The 25,293-nt window shown below is 36.7% G+C and overlaps 2 protein-coding genes across 8 annotated transcripts in view; one reads left to right on the top strand and one right to left on the bottom strand.

The window, feature by feature from the left end:
- GOLM1 (golgi membrane protein 1) overlaps positions 1-3,323 on the top strand; it is a 71,224-nt gene extending 67,901 nt beyond the window's left edge. Inside the window, exon 11 of one of the 2 annotated variants that reach the window (XR_010923951.1) lies at positions 2,538-3,323. The gene's annotated coding sequence lies outside the window, so the exon portion shown is untranslated. Of the gene's footprint in view, positions 1-1,075; positions 1,819-2,537 lie in introns of those variants that run through there. The other variant, XR_010923952.1, reaches the window with a different exon arrangement.
- Positions 1-25,293, bottom strand: part of NAA35 (N-alpha-acetyltransferase 35, NatC auxiliary subunit) — a 38,293-nt gene that overhangs the window by 8,746 nt on the left and 4,254 nt on the right. For all 6 annotated transcript variants that reach the window (XR_010923950.1, XR_010923949.1, XM_067569025.1 and 3 more), the window contains exons 3-17: positions 24,751-24,784; positions 20,525-20,639; positions 19,276-19,350; positions 17,660-17,827; positions 16,795-16,861; positions 14,601-14,644; positions 13,940-13,990; positions 12,561-12,644; positions 10,661-10,775; positions 7,902-8,080; positions 6,465-6,524; positions 4,715-4,821; positions 3,919-3,985; positions 3,290-3,388; positions 1,785-1,963 (exon numbers count right to left, since the gene is read on the bottom strand). Coding sequence is in view for 4 of the 6 variants with exons in the window: in XM_067569025.1 (XP_067425126.1) it covers positions 1,785-1,963; positions 3,290-3,388; positions 3,919-3,985; positions 4,715-4,821; positions 6,465-6,524; positions 7,902-8,080; positions 10,661-10,775; positions 12,561-12,644; positions 13,940-13,990; positions 14,601-14,644; positions 16,795-16,861; positions 17,660-17,827; positions 19,276-19,350; positions 20,525-20,639; positions 24,751-24,784 (1,444 nt within the window). In the remaining 2 variants the exon portion in view is untranslated. The remainder of the gene's footprint in view (positions 1-1,784; positions 1,964-3,289; positions 3,389-3,918; positions 3,986-4,714; positions 4,822-6,464; positions 6,525-7,901; positions 8,081-10,660; positions 10,776-12,560; positions 12,645-13,939; positions 13,991-14,600; positions 14,645-16,794; positions 16,862-17,659; positions 17,828-19,275; positions 19,351-20,524; positions 20,640-24,750; positions 24,785-25,293) is intronic.

The following is a 25,293-nucleotide window of genomic DNA, read 5'->3' as shown; positions in this document are numbered from 1 at the left end:
ATCTCACTAAACTGGGTGACTGGGCAACAAAATGGCAGATAAAATTCAATGTTGATCAATGCAAAGTTACGCATGCTGGAGAAAATAATCCCAACTGTACATAAAACATGATGGGATCTAAATTAGCTCTTACCACTCAAGAAAGATCTTGGAGCCATGGTGAATACTTCTTTGAAAACATCTGCTCAACATGCAGTGGCAGGCAAAAAAAGCTAACAAATGTTAGGGACACTTAGGAAATGGATTGATAATAAAACAAAATATCATAATGTACCTCATAAACCCAGAGTACACCCACAGCCTGAATACTTAACTCAGTTCTGGTCGCCCCTCTCAAAAAAGATATTTGAATTGGAAAAGGAACAGAACAACGAAAATGATTAAGAGTATGGAAGCTGTTCCATGCAAGCAGAGATTAAAGAGAATGGGACTGGTCATTTTAGAAAAGAGACAAGTAAAGGGGAGGGGAGATTTGATAGGTCTATAAAATCATGAATGGTATGGAGAAAGTGAATAGGGGAACCATTATTTACCCTTTTACATAACATAAGAAGGAGTTACCCAATGAACTTAATAGGCAACAGGAAGGCAAAAGAAAGTACTTCACATAATGCATATTCAACCTGTGTAACTCATTGTTAGGGGATGTAATGAACACATCTGGGTATATCTGGGTTCAAAAAAGAACTAGGTAAGTTCGTGGAGGATAGGTTCATCAATGACTATTAACCAAGAGTCTCAGCGATGCAACCCCATGTTCTGGGGGTCCTTAAACCTCCAACTGCCGGGAGCTCGAACTAGACGCAGGGATGGATCACTCAAAACTGCCACGTTTTATTCATTCTCTCAAGTATCTGTCTCTGGCCACTGTCAAAAGACAGGATGCTGGGCTCGATGGATGATTAGTCTAACCAGTCTGGTTATTCTTCTGTTCATGAAAATGTATTTTATAGTCTCTTTTAGAATTCATTTTCAACAGAGTTAAAAAATAGCATTAAAATCTCAGTTTAAGTCATGATTGCTTTACTGATCCATTAGAGACAAGCTATCTAAAACATATTTTCTTTCCTTTTAGACCTCTCCTCCTCCTATGGAAAGTAGTTCAAGGTGGAAGGAGTATAGCAGAAAAGCATGCATGTTGTTTCTGCACACTGTACTCTGACTTTTTCTCTAAAAGAAGTTGGTCCAATAAAAGACAGTACCTTATTCACATGCTCTCTTTTTCACTGAAGACAGAAGGTACTGCTCTGAATATATACAAGGGATACATTCTGAGTCAGATGCTTTTAAATAGTCCCTTTCAGACAGCACACTTTAAAACATTCCCAATTCAACTTTTCTACATGTTAAAAATATCTAATGAGATTAGCATTGTTGGAAGGGAAGAGAATGTAAACCAGAAGCAGGTAGTGTTTTTCCCTTTTAAATCTATGCTGGCTGCCACAGTCATCACTGCTTTTCATATGACTAAACCACTTTCACTAGAAAGGTTCTATTAGAACAAGCTAAATAAGGAGCCAAGCAGTGATCTGTACAGTGTACTAGTGAATATATTGTAGGGAACAAACCTGGAGAGAAGGGGTGAGATGGCCCAAAAGGTTTTTCCCATCTTTAATTTTTATGATGCAGTGAGACTAAATATTTTTATATAGTCTGGGATGAGAGAATTGTTCTAAATCCCAGTTTAAACAGTGGCCTAAGACTCTTCCATACATTTACAGGCTGAGCTCTGTGGGAACATTCCCCCTTTTCCCCCAAAAGCTTTTAATAATGTGTACTCTTACCAATATATGTAATAATATTCATGCATACTGTAAAGTTCCAATTCAAAGCCACTCAGAAGATATTGTATCATGATGCGGAGATTATGGTAGAGGACCCAGGTGCCCAAACAAGCCAAATGTTGCCTTTGGGGTTCCTGTTTCAGCAGCATACTGTGAAGTGCTGCATCAACTTTCTCTGCCTACCAGAAAGAGACACAGCAAACTATTCAGTAAAAATAGCACATCTACAGGAAAGTGAGAACATAATGATGAAACAATATTCATGGTCTGCCACAACTAAAACTCTCACAAATTTCTAAATGAAAATATGGTCAATAAATCCACATTACATATTAACAAGGGAAATCAGTTTTCACAGAATCTCAGACTTCTGCAGTCCAGAGCACATAAATCTGGGTAATATATTATTTACTCGCTGCCTGGAGACACATCCAGTAGAAGAAAAAAAACATTTTTCTATACTGCATTGCCATATTTACTAACAAATTATTTAAATTTTATTGAGTTTTAATTATTTCATAGTGAAATGTACTGACAGTTGGCAACCCAGCATGAGTATTGTAGCTAAATATTATGTGCAACTGTGAGACCACGGGCAACAGCTTATTATGGTTACAATATCATAGTGACAATTGACAATATTTTTGGAACTTCTACAGCACCAAGGTAAAAATCTCTAGACTATGGCTCCAGATGGAAAACAGCATGTAAAATAATATAAAAATAAAGAATCTTCTATTATTTTTATTTTAGGCTAACTGTTTGAAGAGTTTCAATTTTATCATGAAATCCTACAAATTGAAAGAGCCCCCATAGTCCTAAACAAAAGAATACAACAACAAACTCTTTTCTTGGGAAGAGATGACATCTCAAGAGCCATACTGACAAACCTCCTGTACCAAGTACCCCTATGGAACACTGACCCTCTCTGAAAAAGCAAAGAAGTCTTTCTACTCCAAACTCCTCTGCTTTTTCCCTGAACATGAAAAGACTGGAAAATAGTGTTTTTCATTCACTCTTAAAAAATAAATGCACCTCCTACAAGTGAAACAAAACCTTTCACTATGGTCAATCATCCTCCAAATCAAAAACAGTTTCTTAAGTGGTTTGTGTGTGTATTCTTTAATGTTGGGTGACTGGGAGATAAAGGTAAGTTTTATACATTTTATACTTTAAAAAATGTGTTTGTTACACAGATTTGCAATCAATATTTTATACATTCATTTTGTATAGATGCAATTTCATCTTTGAAACAAGATGTGCTCTGAACTTGAAGTGACTCAGAACCAAGCTTCTCTACACTGTTGTTAACATTGTGCACACTGGCAGCTCTAACAAGTATAGGGAGCAGAAAGCGGACTATTTCAAGGTTAAGAAAAAGATGTTAGAGGTTATGGTGGGGGAACAACCTTCATTCATTTACAGGAAATCCAACACTAGATGTTCAATTGTGAAAAAAACACACAGGAGGGTGAAGCCTGCTGGCCTCCTGGCTGGTACATTACCTCATCCTGCAGAGTAGCAAATTCCTCAAGAATATGACCCAGTTTATCTCTCTGGCGAGCCCTATTGTGTCCATGGATTTGAATCAGACTACAGAATGGCTGAAATAGAAGAACCACTGATGAATTTTAAACCTAAAGTTATCCTACATAATGTATTTTTATCTACAGATTGAGCTATAGTAAGTATGCAGCCAAACGGGGTATGTGAAAGGACTGTTATACTCATGCCTAAATACATTTTCTTAGATTTTCACATTGTGCTGTATTTTTTAATACATTACATTCTTCAAACACAGATACTAAACAGACATCTCCAAACTGAGTAGAAGGATAAACATTTACATTTTTTGAACAACAATATGTGTTTGCTGGGTTACATGAAATTACTTTCCATTATAAAATGGGTGCAGATCTCTAGTAAAAGTATCACAAAATCTGTTCCCCATACAATGGTCCTGGAATTGCAAATTGCAACAGTTATGTTTGCCTTTAAAATATTAAGAATATTAACCATGTTTAAAAATTCTGGTCTAAAGTTAGGCATCTCAATCTCATTTTTTAAGATGCTGAATTCCTTTGGCAATGCCTAAATATGTATTAAGGTCGTTTGTAAGACAGCTGACGCTTACCCGAACACAATGGGTCACAAAAGAATCAATGTAGTCCTTAGCCTGGTGGTTGTTATACAGACAACATCTGTAAAGAAATATCCAGAGTGATATAAAATGAAACTACGATTGCTCTTACTACTGACTTATCCAATTAAGAGAGGAGATATTGACTTGAGCTATTGTAGGGGAAAAAAAGGACAACCAGTACTACCTATGTTGTAAGATTCCTGTAAGAACATAAGAATGACCTTACTGGGTTAGACCACTGGTCCATCTACCCCAATATCCTGTCTTCTGACACTGGCTGGAGTCAGATGCTCCAGAGGGAGTCAGCATAACAGGGCAACTTACTAAGTGATCCACACCCATTGATGTCCAGTCCCAGCTTCGAGCAGTCAGAGGTTTCTAGCACATCAGTGATTCTCCAGCTATGGCATACAGATTCAGTAGGAAAGCCTCAGAATGCAACATTTTGGAAAACAAATCAGTACAAACTTAGGGAGTTGTGAGATAATGTATCTATTAGTGGGGTTCTCTCTTACAAAATAGTCCACAGAATGAAAAAGTTGGAGGGCCATTGATCTACATGGGACAAAATTCATGGAGAACTTGGAGTACTGTAATAACAACCACTGAAATACTTGTGTGTGACTTATTCAAACACAAACATGAAGATTCTCTATTTATAGATACAACTGACTACACATTTTTCTAACTGAACAGGAGTTTTTTATCTTGTTTTTAAACAGAAAGGCATGTGAAATATTTTGCATCGATGCTAAAATATACACAGAACCCAAGCTGCTCTACTTACTTAGGAGAAAGTACTGGAGGACTGACAAAAGATCTTAATGCATCTTTCACCATATCCTGTATGAGATGCGTACCAAACACCTTCTTGTTATCTACAAGGAAAGTAGTCTGAAAGGAAAAATTTTACTCAAGTTAATCATCTATTTTTAGTAACATACTTTTTGTTTAAAGATGTAACTACTATACATACTTTATACATTGACTATTTAAAAAAAAGTTAAATGGTTTGGCAGGTACATCAAGGAGGGCATGTAGGGATTCTTCATCCCTGAGGCAATGGGGGCAGTGAGCATTGCTCACATTGCCCTCGGTTTACAATCATGGAGGCCCAGCATACAAACTGATTATACAACTGTGCTGATAACAGAGTTGTCCTCTGTTCTGAAGTCTTGATACATGAATTCCTGTCTGTGCTACAGAGATTGCTGGCCAGGGTCCTTTGGGGAGTGGCAGAGGAGGTGGCTAAGCAATGCCCCAGAAGGCAGGAGAAAATGCAAGAAAATGCAGGCAATAGGGGAGGAAAAGAAAAGGAACATGCCTCGCAGTGCATTCTATTATCTACATTTTCTTTTGCCTCTGTAGCCAGTGACTGGTTGCCATTTCACTTTCCCCTCCATAACCACTGCTTCCCTCTCCTGCAGCACTCTTAAAGTGCATGTGAAGCAGGATCTGCTGTTTGGTAACTTAGCAGCTCAGGAACTTGCCTCCCATGAAAGTCTCTTAGAGAGGTGAAATCTCAGTTGGCATAAACCTTCAGTGGAGTTATGACTTCAATGGAGTCATGACAGTATACACCAACTCAGCTCCATAAGAGGAAGGTGTTTGCTCTAATGCAATTTAGGAGTTTTGCAAGTTAGAAGTCTCCTCTTGCAAGCCTCCCCAGCTGTTCACATTTACTTTGGTCTCCAATAGCTGTCATGCCTCCTTTGGTTTTTTTTAATAAAAAACTGAAAAACTATCTTGGGTTAAATTTTTTTTTTTTTTTTTTTGGAGAACAGATTATTTTAAATCTGAAAAGTTTTGTTTTTGTTTTTTTTTTAATTAGAGTTTTACAGTTTTTGGTTGTTCATTCAAAAACCAAAATATTCTGTGGAAAATTTAAAAACAGCATTTCACAATTCCCCCTGGAGTTCCAGGATAAAAGATAACCAAGTTTGACATCTGGATATCCCTGTTCAAAACAAAGCCTGCTGTATAGAAGGTATTTTGCTCTGGGTCAAAAAAAAAAGCTCACAGTATTATTTCAGGGTGCATTCAGGAATGTACAGGCTACAAACATTCAGTTCTGTCCAAACCCTGCGGATGAAGCAATAAGAATATGCTGTGGATGAAATTCAGCCATGGTGTGGAGGATGATCACAAGGCCCTTCACACTACTTGAACTCCACACTGAGGCTGCACAGGGAAGATGCAGGTGGAGAGACTGGCTTTATGCAAGGGAAGTGAATTTAACTGTGTTTATATCATCTTCACAAGACAATAATTTGCTGTAGTTAATCAAGAATTAATAAAAACAATACTGTATTTTGACTGTCAGCTACTCAAAATAAAAAAATAACATTTGATACATAAAAATCTGAAGAGTTCAGTATTTTGTTTTAAATACTTTCATACTAATAACTGTGGTGATATCAATATATAATTTGAACATTTAAAACAAGAATAATGTAGGTTCTTAATGAAAAGTGATTATTTTATTCTAGTGCTGTTATAAAAATGTAAGAGACAGTTCATTATAAATTAGGACTTGCCTGTAAGAGAGATCTTGAAAGAACACAAGGCGATTGCTCGCTAAATTCACAGAAAAAATCCTAATTTACATTTAGGATGGAAAGAGAAGTAAAGTTAATATACCAGTTTAAAATGTACAATAAAGAGTTAAATCTATAATATGAAACAAGTGTGAATAAGCTTAAAAAATAAACAATATTTTTGCAGCTGATATATATGATCGTCTCCAAGTACAAGAGTTGTTAAAATCCAAAATCTTATTGAATAAAACTAGATTATTTAAATTCCTTCTCCTGATACAACTACCAATAGTATGATAAAATTTAAAAAAGAGACACTATCTAATTGTTAAGGTCATCTCAAACTCGAGTTGTGTAAATGACAGGATAGGACTGTTCAACTAATATTAACTGTTTTATGAAAATTATGAGTTTATTAGCATTACAGACAACAGGTCTAATATAAAGAGATGTTATAATGTTAAAGATATTTTTTCCTCTTTCTTGGAACTCTGCCCTGTGCAACCAGGCCTCCTTTGTAATTCAGTGAAATGTTAGAAAATGAAATGCAGACCAAAACATTTAGCCCTGGTCTACACTGACCTGGCAATTCGGCGGCAGTCGACATGAGTTACGCAAGCTACGCAGAGTAGCTTGTATAACTCCCGTCAACTGCTGTGCTTCCCTTCTGCGTGGTGTCTTCACTTCACTGCACCGCACCAATGGGAACTGTGTTCCCGTCGACGCAGCGCTACGCTACTTGAGGGGGTGGTTTTACTCAATCGACCTCCTGATCGATTGAGCGGGTCTACACTGACTGCTCAATCCATCTAGAAAGATCGATCTGGTGGTGGCACCAGGCCTTAATTTGGGAAAACCTCTGTTATGCAGGAAAGAATTTAAGTACATGTTTAACTTTAAGCATGTGGGTCTCTGAATAGCCATGGGTTTAAGTGTTTCTTTTAAATCCATGCCAGAATTTGGGGTGGAATATTGCTTATCAGAATTCTAAAATTGTATTAACTCCTACGCTGTTGGGAAGAAATAAAAAAGCAAAAGAAAAGTCAATATCCTCTTCAATACTGTAAGGACTATATTGTGTTCTGCTGCTGTAGATGCAGGTCTCTTCAATGAGAACAGGAACACAAGTTAATTAGCCCTACTGTGCTCCATCATTATCTGTAATTACCATTTTAGCACGATATGGAGAGCAAAGGGATAGGAGAGAAAAAAATATCTATTTCCTAAAAGGAAAAGTATTAAGTAACAGGAAGAAATGTATTTTCAAACATCTAAGAGGGTATTGCAAAGGAGGGAAAAACTAAAGTTTTAAACATACAACCTCTGTTGTTCTATGAACAATAAACACATATATGAAATAATTCCTCTTTTGAAAGAACCATTTCATAAATTCTTATTTCTATTTAAATAAAGATAATAAACAGCATTCACACTCACCAGTATACAGTGCAAATTAGTTAAGTTGACCACTTCACATACAGTTTTTATTCTTTCTATAAGTTTGGAAAAATAATTGACCATTTCTTCCCTTTTAATTATTTTTGCATATCGAGGAAAAGTTGGAGGGAGCAACCTCTGGTTAACAAGGGGCTCAAACCCCATCATAATAGGATGATCTTAAAAAAAGACAGTAGAAGAAAGATTTTATGTGAGTTCGGTTTTCTGAAAATTTTTAAACAAAAAACAAGTATAAAACAAACCATTCATTTATCAAAATTAAGTATCTAATAAGTCATGCTGGTTGTGAAAGGAAGCTATTCCAAAAATTAAATAAACAATTTTCTCCTGTAAATTAAACTGACAATTAAATCTAGATTACTAGTTATACTAATTATTTAATTATTACAACCATCATAAATTTCACTATTGAAAAAAATGCAGATCAGTAAAAGCAGTGTATGGACAAAAACATCTTCCTCTTCTACATGGTAGTTACATAGTCTGAAGATCATCCCATATTTTAGTGCACTTAATAAAAGGATCTCATCCTCAAGGTCCTGATTAGTCTGCCCACTCCTGGATCTGCTAACCCCTATCATGGCCAATGGGAAAGGGAAAAATTGCAGCTACATCCCTTTACACAAGGAAAGGATGTCCTCACATGGGTAGAAGAGTACAACTAGGCCTTTATTTAACACAAAGGATTCACATTCTTCATTTAATCATCTGCTATGTACTATCGCAAGCTAGAGGAGTTTGGCAGAAATACAAATCTGCTCCTCTTATTACTAAATACTGAATGTTTGCAAGTCTCTATAATGCTGGAATCATATGACAGACTCCATCAAATCTCATGGGTTGTAAAAGAAGTTATCAAGCCCCCCATTATCTGAATATTTACTTAGCATTTCTTTTATTAGGCAAAAACATGCCCCCACCATCTCTTTTATTACAAAGGGGATCCAGCTTATCTGACCAGAGAGGGAGGTGACTCCCTCAAGTAGATTATTTAGAGAAGTAGGAAAATCTAGTCTTGTGATCAAGGGATGTGACGTGGCCTCATGAGATCTGCGTTCAGTTCCTAGCTCTGTCAGACTTCCTATGTGACCTAGGGTAAATCCCTAAAGACTTAATCCCCTCCCAAGCATGTAAATAGGAAAACTCCCATTAGCTTGAATGGTGCAGGATCAAGCCCTTAATCTCCCTATGTTTTAGTTCCCCATTGTAAAATGGGATACCACTACTTCTAGATATTACAGAGATGTTCAAGGATTACATCCGTAATGTCTGTGATGCACTCATATTATGGTGACAGGGATCATATAAATACCTAGATAGAGTGAACAATACTTTTCTTTCAAGTGACTTATTTTAGTTTTCATAAAAATCTGAATGCAAACGATATCTCCACATAGCTATGTTATATTTCATATTTCCAGACTCTAAGGTACCATATAAGAAGTTTTTGCAGCACATGGGGCAAATAGCAGAATTGAGAAATCTTGTTTCACAGTGTACTGATTGAGAGTAAGACTAGCCAGGACCAGCATTCACCAGTTTTTCAGAGCCCATGTAGAGGCTGGCACTCTTAGGGCCATCTTCTCCACTGGGAAGGAACTGAACTCTCACTCATTGAGCTAAGAGGACTTTTTGCAGGTGTATGCCTTAAAGCTAAGGGACAAGATATAGTATTTATCTACAACTTAATACTAATAGAACCTCTGCTTTATTTTGCTTTTTGAGAAAGATACTAATATATATTTGACCTGTTTTAGTTGCTACCTGGAAGAAACAGCAGTGGGAGCAAAGTAACACACCTTTTCAGCTGAAGACTAAGGGACCTATTTAGAAGAGAAGAGTGTAGCTTACTGTACCTTATTCTGTAAAGACAATGGCAAACTGTCCATGCTAATCCCTTTCTGGCTCTTCTAAATAAGAGTTTATTTACTGCTGTGACACTTATGATTGATACTGATGCTTTCTAGATGTCTGGATTTGCTCAGTACCAGACACAGCCTGGCGATACCCACAGATTCATTAGAACTCTAGTCGTAGACATAGCTTTCAAGAACATCAAATTTTACAGAAATAAAATTAAGAACAAACTATTCAGACTAGCATCAAAAATAAATAGAGATGATACTGAATTGGAAGAGCATGGATACATTCCACTAAGGAACCTGGATACTAACAATTTCAACAGGACTGTAATTTGGCAAACCACCATCCCAATCAGATAACTACTAACAAGTTCCTCTGAGTTCAACCAGTACTAAATGGGCACATGTGAAGAGCCTGCTCCAGCTAGAGGAAGCAGGCTTAAAAAAGAGAGCTTGTCACAGGAAGAGATGGCAACCAGGGGGAAAGCTGCTGTGCCTCAGAAGTAGCTGATTCTTGCTACAGAGCCACTGAGAATGAAAAAAAAGCTGACAAAACTCCGGTGCCCACAAGGACTTAGACCCAGGACAAGCTGATCACTGCAGGGCAGGGGTCAAAATAAACCCAAACCTAGGGTCCAGCCATGCCGGACCATTATAAATAAACCAGACTTTTACAGGTAACTTGTACTGAACATCTCCTTAAGTGGAAGACTCCCACACCTGAGAACCTGGAAAGGCATATGGTTCCCAATATGGAAAGGATTTTGGAAGAGGAAGAGACTCTGAAACTGTCTAAGTGTGACCCCAGAGAAAGGCCATTCTATCACAAGGATACTGTATTCCAGGGAGGAGAGAACTACTAACTCTGATACTTACCTCCTTTTGTAGTATCATTCTGAGCCTGGATACCATGATGTAATGAGTTGTGGATGGCAGAAAGCAAGTCAGCTGCTTGAGTCATTAGCTTCTGAGCTTCTGCAACTGCACTCGTCTGGAAAAATAAAACATTTTCACATGTTTCATAACCTAAGTCTATATGAAAGCAAATTCTGTAACACCCTCCCAAAAACTGGAACCCAGATATATGGGATTTTTTTTTTAATAGAACACACTACATTTTTGATCCAATAGGTTTTCCTGCATCTGTTCAATGCGTCCCTTGTACAGCTTCTAGATGACCCAGTATCAGTGAGACTTCACTGATAAGCTAGTATGTGTCAGAAGCACATTCTCTACCTTCTGAGTTTTGTCAGTTTATATGGGAAGCACTCTTGCAGGAGTGATATATTCCACCAAGAGAAACTCTCTCTCTCATTAAAATAAGGACTTCTTAAAATTCTATGTTAATTGATCCTTAAGTATCATAAAATTACTTCAAAATGTTAGAAAAATCCTGATGCCAAACTGCCAATCAGAAGGTAATGATTTATAATCTACTGAAATACACAATCTTCTGACATTTTAGGAGATCTGTATTTATTTTATTAATATAATTGCACATGGGTTTAAACTGCTTGCTGAGAACATAAATGTTTTGTTTTTAATCTGGGTTAATTGACCTTGATGCAACTCTAAAAAAGATATATAAAAACCTCAACAGAAAAATAGTCTAATAGAAACTTAACCAGGCCAGAAACTGATATTAATAAAAAGTGGTGTAAGATAAATATTCATTTTTTGTAGCTTTGGCTTAACACAGTGCCTTAACACAGATCTGCTACAAAACACGCTGTCGAGCAAATCCAAATGCAGTCAATCAATCTTGACCATGAACTAAATGGTGAATTTAAGGTGGCAAATATTTGACCACATGTGAACAAAGTTGGCCTACTTTTGTGGGTGGTCACCCATAACAGTTTTGAAGGTCAACCTTTGGTTGTGGAAGACAAACACATTCACCTATCATAGCCCTGACATAAGAGCTAAACCTATTATTTATACTGCTGCTGATTATATTCAGAGTGCAATTTCCTCCGTAAGTGCTCTAGCCTCCTTTGCATCTAAATTATTTGCACTTGATTTTCACTGAGTCTAAGGCCTTTTTACATTGTTCAGGGTGTAGCTGCTGCAGCTAAGTACTTAAGTAGGAAACTCCAGGACAGCATGCAAGAGCCAGTTATGTCCCTCAACTACAAAAAGTAACAAAGCCAGACAAATCCGAGGAAATAGAAACACAACTCTTAGTCTCATCCAACTTACCCCAATTCTATCTCTCAGTGCTAAAAAGGGTAATTTTTCCACCCCACCCCCAATTAACCCTGTGGAACTCTCATGTTCATGAGAGCTGGTGGACCACGCAAAGCCCTAACCTCTTCTTCTCCCAACCACCAATGAAGCCTGGATGGAGATTCAGAACCCCAAAAAGGAAAACTCATCATTATTTCCCATGAAAAAAATTATTGCTAGTCACCAGTTAATGATAGCTCTCCTGACTTAACAAGAGATGGGGAAACCCTATGTTTCAGGTTCCATTTGCTTAAAGAGAATTTTCCAGATTTATCAACAGTTTTTTGGGGTTTTTTTGGTTATTACCTGATCAACACCATATTTCTGTACAAGGTCCTATAATTTTGAATGTATTGGTGGTGGTGGAAGGGGCTGCTACTCTTAAGAATTCACCCATGCCCTCATTTGCTGCTGCTGCAAGGAGGTGAGCTACTGTAGTAAGGGATTCTCTAGGACAATTTTTTTTTCCTTGAAAATGAAAAAAAAAACAAAAAAACCCCAAACAGTCACAGGATCACAGAGTAAGTGCAGAAATATCAAGTATTTATACCTCTTTTTTGGTGAAGGCAATAAGAACTGTCAGTAGTACACGGGTAAACTTCACTCTGCTGAATACTGCTAAGCATTGCTGATGCTATAACAAAATAAAAAGTACCAAAAATTAGTAGAAAATTCAAGAAAATAAGATTTGGTCTTTTTTTCTTTTTCATTTAAAAAGTTTTATAAACTGCTCTTATAAATATACTTTCTACTCTCAAAATAGATAGTGTCTGCTTTCCAAACGTTTGGCCTAGGTGTCTTCAAAGTAATTTCTGTTTCTGAAGAAGTGAACCGATGACATTATAGCACCTTGCTCTTCTTTCGTATGGCTGGTGTAGAGCAGCAACTATAATTTCACCTGAAGTTGATCAAGCCAGATAGCGATATCAGAAGTGGCAGAATTTATTGCAGTGATGCCTCCTTCATATTTATAAATTGGGTAGTTGGTGGTGATATGTTTGATGGTCTATCATGGTGAGCCACACTCACATGCCAGGGAGTCGATTTTCCATTTGTGCATTAAATGTCCGCATCTATCACAGTTGGTTTGGATTTAGTTCAAAAGTGACCAAGATGTCCATGGGAGGTCGAACGCAGGAACCTTCTGTGTGTGATCTGACACAAGGTGCTTATTTTTAAAGTCTTGTTCAGCTCAATCTGCTTTCCAAGCCTCCCTCTTATCATAGCCTGATTGCATGAGGCTAGCCAAATATTCTCAGAAAGGCTTGCAGGACTTAAGGTGCTGGGGTTGGGGTGCATTGTCGAGGTCTCGGTGGATAGAAAGACATCTGTTGTCCTGGATTCGCTGAGCTTCACTCACCCCGTACCTTAAAAGACGGGCTACCACAAGGCTCTGTACTCGTGCCAACCCTTTTTAATATTTATATAAGGGACATGCCTCCAACTGAATCATGAAAATTTGGATATGCAGACGATCTTGCCATGACAATCCAAGCACCAAGCTTCCATGACATTGAGAAAGCATTAACTGAGGACCTCCGAATTATGGAACAATACTTCTGGAAATGGAGGCTCAAACCAAACTCTGTAATTATGGCACCAATAGTCTCAAACATCCTTCCAACACAGAAGAGAAAAAACACAAACACATCATGTTCTCTCTTGTGTGAGACCAGAAAGTTGGTTGGACAGTTACTTTTGAAGCTGGTACCATTAATTCAAACTTAACGTTTTAAGTGCTACCACACAAGTAATAACCATGCAAGTATTACAGCAAAGTGAATTCTTCCCCATTGTCTTGAAGATCTATATTGAAACATGTTTTCCTATTTAAGGACACATTCCAGAAATAAGTTACTGAAAAGCATTTATCTACATAATATGAACTATTTCATACGTTCTACCAAAAAATTGTAAAAGGTTCATTACTTCAAGCTCAACTTCTGGATCTCTCTCTTCTCCTTGTCGACTTCGAGTACTCTAAAATTAAAGGAGTTAGAAATATAACATGTTAATAAAATTGCAAAAGGGATGCCATTATTTAGAAAAGAATTTAGGTATAAAGGTAAAAACATTAAATTTGTCTGGGTATTTCTGAAATTAGGTAAGATTAAAATCAGTTCTAATCTGAGGTTAGAAGGCATCTTCCCCCACGCCCACCATGAGTAGAGAAACAATATTCCCACTTCATAGCTGGCAAACTGAGGCATAAAGTAGATTGAGAATTAGTAACCTAGATTTAATTCCTAGTTCAGCTAATGACTGTAGAAAGTCATTCAGTCTAGTTGACCAGACTTCCTGCACCAGACTCTCTTCTATTCCTATTCGAAAATCTACAAACCTTGTCTGTAACTAACTAGCAACATTATGAATCTTGCTGTAGACAGTCTGCTAGTGTCTTAAGCAAAAACATCCATGCAAAAATGAAGAAATTTTTTTTTCTCTATAGGACACTACTAACCGGAGGGAAAAAAAAGTAATGTTCCTTAAAGATTAGTAATATGTTTACATAACTTGCCTAAAAGGAAACCATATTATTTGAACTCTATTCAACACGACAGAAAAAAGTAAAAAGATAAAGAAAAACTACCTTTACTCTTCTTTGCATGTCATCTTCTACATCTTTTAGCATGCCTGGAAAAGTGACATTATTTTTAAAAGACAAATCAATTATTCTGATTAAATTCGGATGCACACATGCAACATAGAGGATGAGGAGAGTTGTGAGCTTAATTCAAAGTCTGAAATACTTAAGGCACCTATTAGCCAAAAGTCATCAACAAAGTTCCTGTGGGAAGCCCTACTTGTGAGATCAAGGGCTAGCTATCTAGTGAGAAGTTTAACTGCTACCTTCAGATGTTAAAAAGCAACTGGTACTAGAATGGTTACTCAGGTACAGTCCTGAACCTTGGCTCCAGTTTTTGTATCAGTCTCTGACTATTAAGTGTTTAACAAATCTGAACCTACCCATCTTCTTTCTCCACCTGTTAAAATGAAGGAACGATCTTCTACCCTTCCTCTCAATGTTTGATTTTTGGAGCACAGAGAGGACAATTCACCAAAAGCAAAAGCAATTTCAGAAATCAATGTTGTCAAATTGCAAGAATTAGAGAATATGAACTTTTTATGAACTGGATCAAAAGTTAGGTAACATATACATCAGAGGCAGGGAATATTTACAGAAAAAATATCTATGAACTCCCGGTATCTACAACTGTGCAAAAAAAAAAAACTATGTAAATGAAGGATTTAAGATGTCCACAGCTGCAGGTTTCAAACTCCAAAAGTCTCCATCTTAACTAAGCTACAACAGAAAATTGGAAAAGATGCGGATAATATGAAAATTGAAAGGTAATAAGGAACTAGTTAAACAGGAGACTACAACAGGTCATACTGAAAGGTGAACTGTCAGGCTGGAGGGAGGTTACTAGTGGAGTTCCTCAGGGATCGGTCTTGGGACCAATCTTATTTAACCTTTTTATTACTGACCTTGGCACAAAAAGGGGAAATGTGCCTATAAAGTTTGTGGATAACACAAAGTTAGGAGATATTGCCAATACAGAGGAGGATCGGGATATCATACAGGAAGACCTGGATGACCTTGTAAACTGGAGTAATAGAAATAAGATGAAATTTAATAGTGGAAAGTGCAAGGTCATGTATTTAGGGACTAATAAGAATTTCTGCTATAAGCTGGGGACGCATCAGTTGGAAGTGACAGAGGAGGAGAAGGACCTGGGTATTGGTTGATCACAGGATGACTATGAGCATCCAATGTGATGTGGCTGTGAAAAAAGCTAATGTGGTCCTTGGATTCATCAGATGAGGTATTTCCAGTAGAGATAGGGAAGTGTTAGTACCGTTATACAAGGCGCTGGTAAGACCTCATCTGGAATACTGTGTTCAGCTCTGGTCCCCCATGAGTAAGAAAGATGAATTCAAACTGGAACAGGTACAGAGAAGGGCTACTAGGATGGTCAGATTAGATGATCATATTGGTCCCTTCTGACCTTAGAGCCTACGAGTCTATGTGCATGAAAAAGTTAGGAGGGAGCAGGGACAAAATTGAGAATGGGTAATCTTAACTGTGTATTTCCACAATGTCTGTTTGTTAGAAGTTAACTAAATAAATATACAGGTTTGGAGAAGACTAATGTTCTCTTTAGAGTTTTAATTTCCACTTAAGTGACTGTCAAAACAAGAGTTTGACTTCTCAACCTTAGTACTGCATTAAAGCTAGTTCTTTGCATGGAATTTATTTGTTGTGATTAAGAATGTTTCTTTACAAATGAAGCTCTGTAAGCATAACATGGAGCTATTTGGCTTGACAAAGGTTACATCTGGAACCCAGCCAATCTTAAATTCTAGGCATCTCAATTTTTTGATTGATCCAAAACTAAGAAGTTCTTCTTAATGCCTTAAGTTTTCTAAATCTCTCTATATACAGGTCAACTGAAAGCACAGCAAAAATAATGCACATGCATACAAAATTTTGACTTTAAATGCTCACAGCTTTAAGATTACCTGACCATTTTTCTTTCAAAATGTATTTACATTAATCTCAATCACATTTTAAAAACAAGCAAAATTAGAAGATTCTAGTTCAAGAATCTTTTAAAAAAAATTTTAGTTATGATATTCAAAATTGTGACTGGAATACATGGGAAAAAATAATGTACATAATAATGGAAATGGCTCGTATTTTATTCACATTTTAAAATGAATCTCTGAGCTGAAAGTATGAAAATTTCAGGAATTACTTTGAAATAAGCTCCTAATTTTACCTGTAACTCGAAGATCTGTCACACTGTTAGCCATTTTAAACCCATAGGTCATGGACTGAAAATCTTCCTAAATATAAAATGGAACAATTAGGTGCTCTTACCAAAAACACATGTTTGAAGTACAGCAGCAATAACTACACTTTTTTCAAGTTTCTGCACCCAATATAAAATGACAATTATAGTCTTACACTGCAACCACTGTGAACTTCAGGAGGTTGGTTTAATATTTGTTATAGATTCCTATAAGCCAGTTCACTTTTTAATATATATTATATTAACAGGAATGTTCTTCTCTAGTACTTTCTAGTCATAAATCTGAAAGCACTTTAAAAAGAAGTTAAGTACTAAATCCATTAACAGATTGGAAAACAGTCACAGAGCAGAGAACAGAACAAAGATCTTCAGACTCCCAATGCAATACTAGGGGGGGAAGGAGGAGAGAGGGCACAGAGTGAAGCACATTGAATTTTCTGGCCAGGATAAAGAGGCAAAGCTAAACAAAAAAATCCTGATGACCAAATAGCAGGCAGTAAAACTTATCACCATCCCCACATTAATAATTTTCTACTGACCTACCATCTTTTCTATTCATCCATAAGCTGTTTATAAATAAAAGCATTCTTATTTGCTCACTCATGTATTCTACAAAATAAATAAAGAGCAAATAATGAATTCAAGAAAACAAAGTTTAAGAGAAATTAGGTGACCAATGATATTTTGTTCAAGAAAATTAGCCACTCACCCAGACCACTCTACAATAATATAGTCATAAACTTTGCTCTGCAAGCCATTTTTATTTCTGTAAAGCACTATGTATAATAACGGTGCTACACATATTGTAATTGTAGGTCACACTGAAACATACCTCTTCAAAAACTGCAGCTTTATTTACTTTTTCTCTGGCAATGTCACAGATTTTTAGGATCCCCAGAGCAAAAGCTTTCATGGCAGGATCTTCTATGAAGTCTGGATTATGTATATATAGGCAAGTAAACACTGTTTGTGCCAAGGAATGACCTTCCAACCATGTTATCTAGAAAGAAAATAGAAGTACATACTTTATTTCTGAGTCCTCATTTTTTTATATTCCCATTCCTTTTCTATCTTACACTGCCTAAATCAGTCCTTAAGGAGACTCTGTATCATGCCAACCTTCCATCCAGCAAAAAGGGCCAAATGAAGACATCTTACACTCATCAACATCTCTTCATTTGTTGGCTAGGGAGGTAGGGATCAGGGGCCACGGGAAGGAAGAAGGGGGACACTAGAATATTATGCACCACCTTACTTGCTGAGCAAGCTATCTCTACAAAGTTCCCTGTGGTCCTTGTCACTGGACACGAATTACATACTATACATGTATTCCTCTAATGTTCCATTACACAAGTTAGATGTCACAACTGTAGTTTACTATATTAGTAGTCTACCAAGTCAATAACCCAGGCATGTCCTCCAATATCTTCATAGATGATGAAATACAGTAGAGTTTTGGTTTAAAACATGTCCAATATACCTTTTAAAATTGGTTGTTACTTTTTAGAAGAGTTACATAACAATAAACCAACATATGTATGTATTAGTCACCAAAAAGACCATCTGTGGGGGGGAAAAAAACCTAGACCAGACTATCCTATATTTGAGATGTTATTTTACAGACTAAAGAGATATAGGGTCTAAATGTTAAAAGGTGACCTTAAAATATTGACTAATAAATTAAATGTATTATGTGCTGAGTATCACAAATATCTGATTTTAAAAATGTAGTTATTTCCTTTCTGCTATATCATATCAGGTCCTCCAAAGTCACAAATCACTGACTCCCATTCCCACTCCTCTGTGATCACAGAGCATGTACAATATTGTGACATCAGACTTACCATGAGGGCCTGCTTCGACAAGGACCAAAGTAGACTTGGTGACTTAAATGCAGTGTTTTTTACACAGGTTCGGGGGTGGGGTGGGGGTGGGGGGGTCGCAGGTGTTATTGAATTATTTTATATCTCAAATGACAAGTAAAAAACCCTACCATTTCATTTTGTGGCATTTAGCACATATGTTTACATTCAATTAAAAATAAATTTGCACAACTCCTTTAACATATATCTTTATAACCTCTTATGCATATAAAGGTCTGTATTGCAAAGAACCCAACAGTGAAAACTAATATACAGGATTCTAATTTAAATAAGATTCTATAATCTCTCTCCAGTGCATCAGTCAAAATCCTAGATTTTTTTTTTTTAAACTAATGGCTCTTTTAGAGCATAAAGTTTCTTGAGATCCTGATTATTGTACTATCACTCCAATACTAACTGTTACAACAAATGCAAATTTAAATATACAATCTGTAAATATATGTCTGCTCAGTGGATCCATTTACCTAGAGTTCTTGCTTACCAAGGAAACCTACATCTTTTTCTTACTCCCTTAAACTTCAGTTTTGAAAGTATTGAAACAGCATTAAATGGAGTAAATTCTTACCAAGCAGCAAAAACAAGTGTCCATTATCCCAATCAGCTCAGGTAAAGACAAATCTTTAATTTTAATAGTTCCATCCTTAAAAAAGGGGGGGGGGGGGAAAAAGCATGTGAAAATGGTACATTATACAAACAATAACTATGCCATTCTTTGCACAGCAGAAAGGGAATTCATTTTAAATAATACAACATTAAATTAATTTAAAAAGTTCATCAACTACAACATTTGTATTTAGGTTGGTTTTGTTGATCAGCTTCATGACTGCGGTAACCACACCTTCAAAGTTATGAAGACATTTGCACTAGATATCATAGTGATGAGCACATTACAAAAACTCAGACTGATAGGTAGAAATAAACCAATATATCTCAGCAGTTTCATTCTAGCTTCATTAAGTAGCCTATAAAGTTATAAAACTGGTTAAACTAACATTTAAAAATATGCACTATCAATGCAAACAATGGATTAATAACCAAGGGCCAGTCTTACAAGAAACGTCATGTGTGCAAAGGCCGGCACAGAGCTCCATTGACTGCAGGATCATAGCCTAAAGGATGATACCTGACCAGTTAGGAAACCATTTTTCAGGGCACCCAAATCCACATTTAGAAAAATCAGAAAGATATTCTTATAGATGCTTCTCTTTTTAACTCTTTCCGAATGTTTGTTTTTTCTTATCTAATTATGGTGACTGGATACCTCAAGAGTGATGCAGAATCTTTCAACTCTTCTTCAATTTGAGAACGCCAGTAGTTAAAGATCATTATCAGACTGTTGCTCCATGCCTTTGTTAAATTACTTGGTCTCTGTCCAGTTCCTAGTCAACAAGTATCCAGATGATCAAACCCAGTGTCAATTTACAGTATCAATAGAGAGACCAAGTAATGAATGGGCAAGGAGCCTGAAATATCCTTTCAGCAGAAGGGACTAGATAATCTAATAAACCTTCATCTCAGAGGCATACATTTGGGAAGCTTGGGAAAACTTGTATTGCAGTTATCTGTATTGTACTTATTTTGTAGATAAATAGAGCTTCAAATTCTAAAGGCACATTATTTCTTCTGCAAATATCTGAAGGGGAAATTTTCATAATACAAGTTCTCTATTAAATGTGCAAAAACTCAGTTTATATAGGTCATTGAAGTGATTGCTGAAGTTGTGTATAGCTACGATTTATTAAAACTCTGCTTTTTGTTTTTAAACCATTAGCAACCAATAAAAAGGAGAAAAGAAGGAAGTTAGTGACACCAACCTTGATAGCTTGCTCAAAGTTAAGAACCTTTCGATTAACTTGGTTTCCAATCATGCCAGCATCCATCTTGGGATCCATCATTTCAATAGCAGACATGGCTTCAAAAAGACCAAAACTAAGACAGCAATGAAAAACAACAAAACTAAGTCTGCAATCACTTAATTTACATAACTCAATGGATTTCAACACACTATCATCGGGCACTAGTATCAAAGACTACTAAATAGTGAGACATTGACAAGTGATGTGTTTTGAGCCTGCCATTTGTCAATACACAACAGTTAAGATTGTCAAGGATGACTAGTGATGTTAGGTGTCCAACCTGAGGAACCTTGTAAGGATCCGATTTGTAAGGAGGTCTCAAAACAAGCACCCAAAATCACTCTTGAAAATCCTGGCCTTTATTTTAAACTGATGAGCACTTCTTTAGCCAAATACCCAATTACTAAGTATCTGTGTATATGTATCTTCGCGTACACATGTGCCCCTCATAATACATATCATCTTGTTAGAGACCTAAAATTATGTACCTCTGATTGCTTTAACTGATTTTAACTCAAACAAACTGGTCCTGATTATGCCAGAACCAGAGAAAATGTTTATATTTCTACGTTGAGAAACAAGAAATGCAGAACTCATGCATTAAGCCTCAGTTTTGTTTTTAAACAGTTTAAAAAATACCATGCATAAACAATCCAGTTTCAGACTCTATATTCTGTTGCTGTCATAATGGTTAATACAACTAAACAACTTATAAGATAATATTCAGGTTAAAGCAGGTTTCTAGAAAAAAATAGAAAAGGTCTCAACTATGGCATATAACCTACTCAGCAAGTCTGGGGTTCAGAAAGTGGAAGCCACACAAAATACTGTTACAAAACATAGACCCATTCAGGAAAGCATCCTTATTCAGTAAGGCATGTGCTTAAATCTTACTGACATTAACAATTTGATATATAACTTTTGTACAAAATTATTTTTAAGCTTCTAATATACATTTTAATAAGGTTCTCTTTGTTGACATAGCAATAACACCTGAAAAATATTTTTCTGACAAGTTAAAAATATTCAGATGGTTAATACAGTAATATTCCTTTCACGGAAGTGATTTTGAGATCAATGGGATCTAAGCGCATGTTCAAGTGCTTTGCTGAATCTAAACCTCAATCCTGTCATCCTTACACTATATACTACCCATTATTTATCCTAATATGACAGTGAAATTTTAGAGACAGGGAAACGTGATCCTAAAATAACAGAGTTCATGATTCTAAGGGAACAAAAGAGTGAGAGCAGCAGAATAAAGACTTAGGCCTGGTCTACACTGCCACCAACTGCTGACATTACGTAGCTTGCTTATCTCCCATCAACTTACTTATGTTGCCATACTGCAGACTCTCCACTGTGCTGTCTGGACAGGAGACGCCCTCCAGTTGACAGTCTCACTCTTTTCAGGAGAAAGAGGTTGGGGGAAGGAGGTGGATTTAATGGGTCAACCGGAGAGCACTTCCGGGATCGATTAAGCAGGTCTCCATAGCCCGCTAAATCGATCCCGCTGCATTGATCCGTGAAGCCCTGGCATTGAAGACATGCCCTTAAATTTTTTTTTTTTTAAATCAGACTTTAACAAACTCAGAACTGGTAGGTAAGGTCCCATGGGAAGAAAATCTAAGAGAAGAACTAGTTCAGAACATCTGTCAGTTTCTCATGCAGACAATATTAAAGGCAATTAAATATTGCAAACTATTCTGACACAAAAGAAAGATAGGAAGACAAGTAAGAGGCCAATATGGCTCCATCAGGAGCTCTTTAATGACCAGAAATATCAAAAAGGAATCCTACAAAAAGTGAAAACATTTGTGAATTGCTAAGGACAAGTACAAAAGAATAGCATGTAGGGACAAAATAAGAAAGGCTAAGGCACAAACTGAGTTACACCTAGCAAGGGACATAAAAGGCAAAGAAGAAGTTCTATATACATTTAGGAACAAGAAAAAGACAAAGGAAACCATAGATCCTCTACTTAATGGGGAAAGAGAGCTAATAGTACCTGATGACATGAAGAATGCTGAGGTAGTTAATGCTTATTTTGCTTGCCTGAACTAAAAAGGTTAGTGGTGGCCAGAAATACAACACATTTAGTATTAACAACACAGAGGAAAGAACACAAGCCACAAGATGGAAAGAACAAGTTAAAGAATATTTAGATAAGTTAGATATACTCAAGTCAGCAGGACCTCATGAAATTCATCTGAGGGTATTTCAGGAACTAGCTGAAGCAATCTCTGAACCATTAGTGATTATCTTTGAGAACTCATGGCGGACAGGGGAGGCCCCAAAGGACTGGAGAAGGGCAAAAACAATACCTATCTTTAAAAAGGGGAACAAAGAGGACCCAGGAAATTACAGACCAGTCAGCCCAACTTTGATACCTGGAAATATAGTGGAACAAATTATTAAACAATCAATATGTAAGCATCTAGAAGATATTAGGGTTATAAGGAATAGCCAGCATGGATTTGTCAAGGACAAATAAGGCCAAACCAACCTAATTTTCTTATTTGACAGGGTTACTGGCCTAGTGGATGGGGGTGGGAAACAGATGTGGTACATCTTGATTTATATGACTTTTGACACGTCCCAAATGACATTTTCATAAGCAAAGTAGGGGAATGTGGTTAAGATGAAATTACTATAAGGTAGGACACGACTGATTAAAAGACCATACTCAATGGTTCACTGTGAAGATGTACCTAATGGGGTCCTGCAGGGCAATCCTGGGTCCTGTGTGACTCAATACTTTCATTAATGACTTAGAGTGGAGAGTATGATTAAAAAAATCTGTGGATGACACCAAGCTGGGAGGAGTTGCAACCACTTTGGAGTAGAGAATTAGAATTCAAATTGACTTTGCCAAATTAAAAAATTGGTCTTAAATCAACTAGATGAAATCAATAAAGAAAAAAGCAAAGTATTACACTTAAGAAAAAAACCAAATACACAACCACAAAATGGGCATCCACCAGCTGACTAGGTGGTCATAGTGCTAAAAAAGATCTGGGGGTTATAGTGGATCACAAACTGAGTATGAGTCATCAATGTGATACAGTTGTAAAAAGGCCAAATATCATGCCGGGGTGTACTAACAGCAGTATCATATGTAAGATACAGGAGGCAATTGTCCTGCTCTACTCAGCACTGGTGGTGAACTGGGCACTACCATACAGGAAAGATGTGAAGAAACTGCAGAGCCCAGAAAACAGTAACAAAAATGATAAAAAGATCTAGAAAACCTGACCCATGACGAAGAGTTAACAAAATTGGGCATGTTTAGTCTAAAGAAAAGAAAACGGAAGGGGGACCTGAGAGCAATCTTTAAATATATTAAGGGCAGTAACAAAGAGAACAGGGATCAATTGTTTTCCATGTTGACTGAAGGTAGGATGGGAAGTAATGGGCTTGATGTGCAGCAAAGGTGATTTTAGGATATTAAGAAAAGTTTTTTTAATTATAAAGGTAGTTAAGCACTAGAATCGGCTTCCCAAGGAGGTTGTGGAATAACCATCATAGGAGGTTTTTAAGAACAGGTTGGACAAACATCTGTCAGGGATGACCTAGGTTTACTTGGTCCTACCATAGCACAGGGGGCCGGAACAGTGTACCATTCAATGTCCCTTTCAGCCCTACATTTCTATGATAAAATGACAGGATTATTTATCCGACACCTGTCAGTGACACTTAAGGAAGATGCTAACGCTGCCTTAATTAAAAATTTGGATTCTTTCTATTCTCTTTGTGCACAGACACTAATATATTTAATGTGTAAAACAGACTTTGGAAAGTTCAGTAGCTACGTATTTCAACAAAAAATGTTAATGACAGGAACGCAATGTTAGTAATTATACTAAAATGCAGTATACACTGAAAACTTAATTCTGCTATATTGATGCTAAGTAACAATTTTAATTTGAGAAATAAATAAGTAAAGAGGTAAAGGAAGTTTCCTTATGATTAATCCATTCCTAACACTTAAGTGTTTTGTAACAAAAACTACTTGGGACGGATGCTTATTCAAAGTTTGTTTGTTTAGCCCCTCCTTAATTTGAAATGCAAAGTTAAGTGATATCTTTCCATTAGCTAGAATTAGCTGTATCTTATTGTTCATTAAATACTAATACCTACATACTATTCCAATCTCAAAAATTATATCCTTGTGGCATACTCACAGTTTGTCATGAAGCAGTTCTCCCAACTTCAATTCTAGAAACAAAAGAACAGGACAAATCAATTAACTTCACGGGTATTTAATCAGTTTGCTTGACTAGCTAAACGGGCTTACACTATAAAAAAGAACAAGATAGAGAAGAAAGGCATGCATTGTTGCTCTATCTTCGGATGCTTCAATTTTGGAGGTACATTATGATGCTGAAGGCGAAATATAATACCAACTGGGACAGCGTGACCCAAAGACCTCTTAATGCAACTGGCAGATGGCTCAAGGATACCTGGATTCACTGGATTCTCCAAAAGAATGTCACGTAAGGTTACCAATGAAAGCTTATGTCACACAGGTCATCATAAATCATTGGGAGATGTATGTATAAAAAAAAAAGATGAGGAGTTATGCATACATGTTGAAAATTATATCTCTAGACCTTGCAGTTAAAGGCAGGTTATCCAAAGGTAGTGTGCCTTCAGTCAAATTTCTCCAGACAGGAGGTGGGAGGATCATCCCTCTGGTGGACCATTGCGTATCTCACAGTAGAAAT

This window comes from Emydura macquarii, unplaced genomic scaffold (assembly GCF_026122565.2).
Source record: "Emydura macquarii macquarii isolate MOO-44397 ecotype Brisbane River unplaced genomic scaffold, CSIRO-AGI_Emac_v2 contig_2897, whole genome shotgun sequence".
Classification (NCBI taxonomy): Eukaryota; Metazoa; Chordata; order Testudines; family Chelidae; genus Emydura; species Emydura macquarii.
Note: the sequence above shows the minus strand (reverse complement) of the source record. Positions and strands in the feature narration are given on the sequence as shown.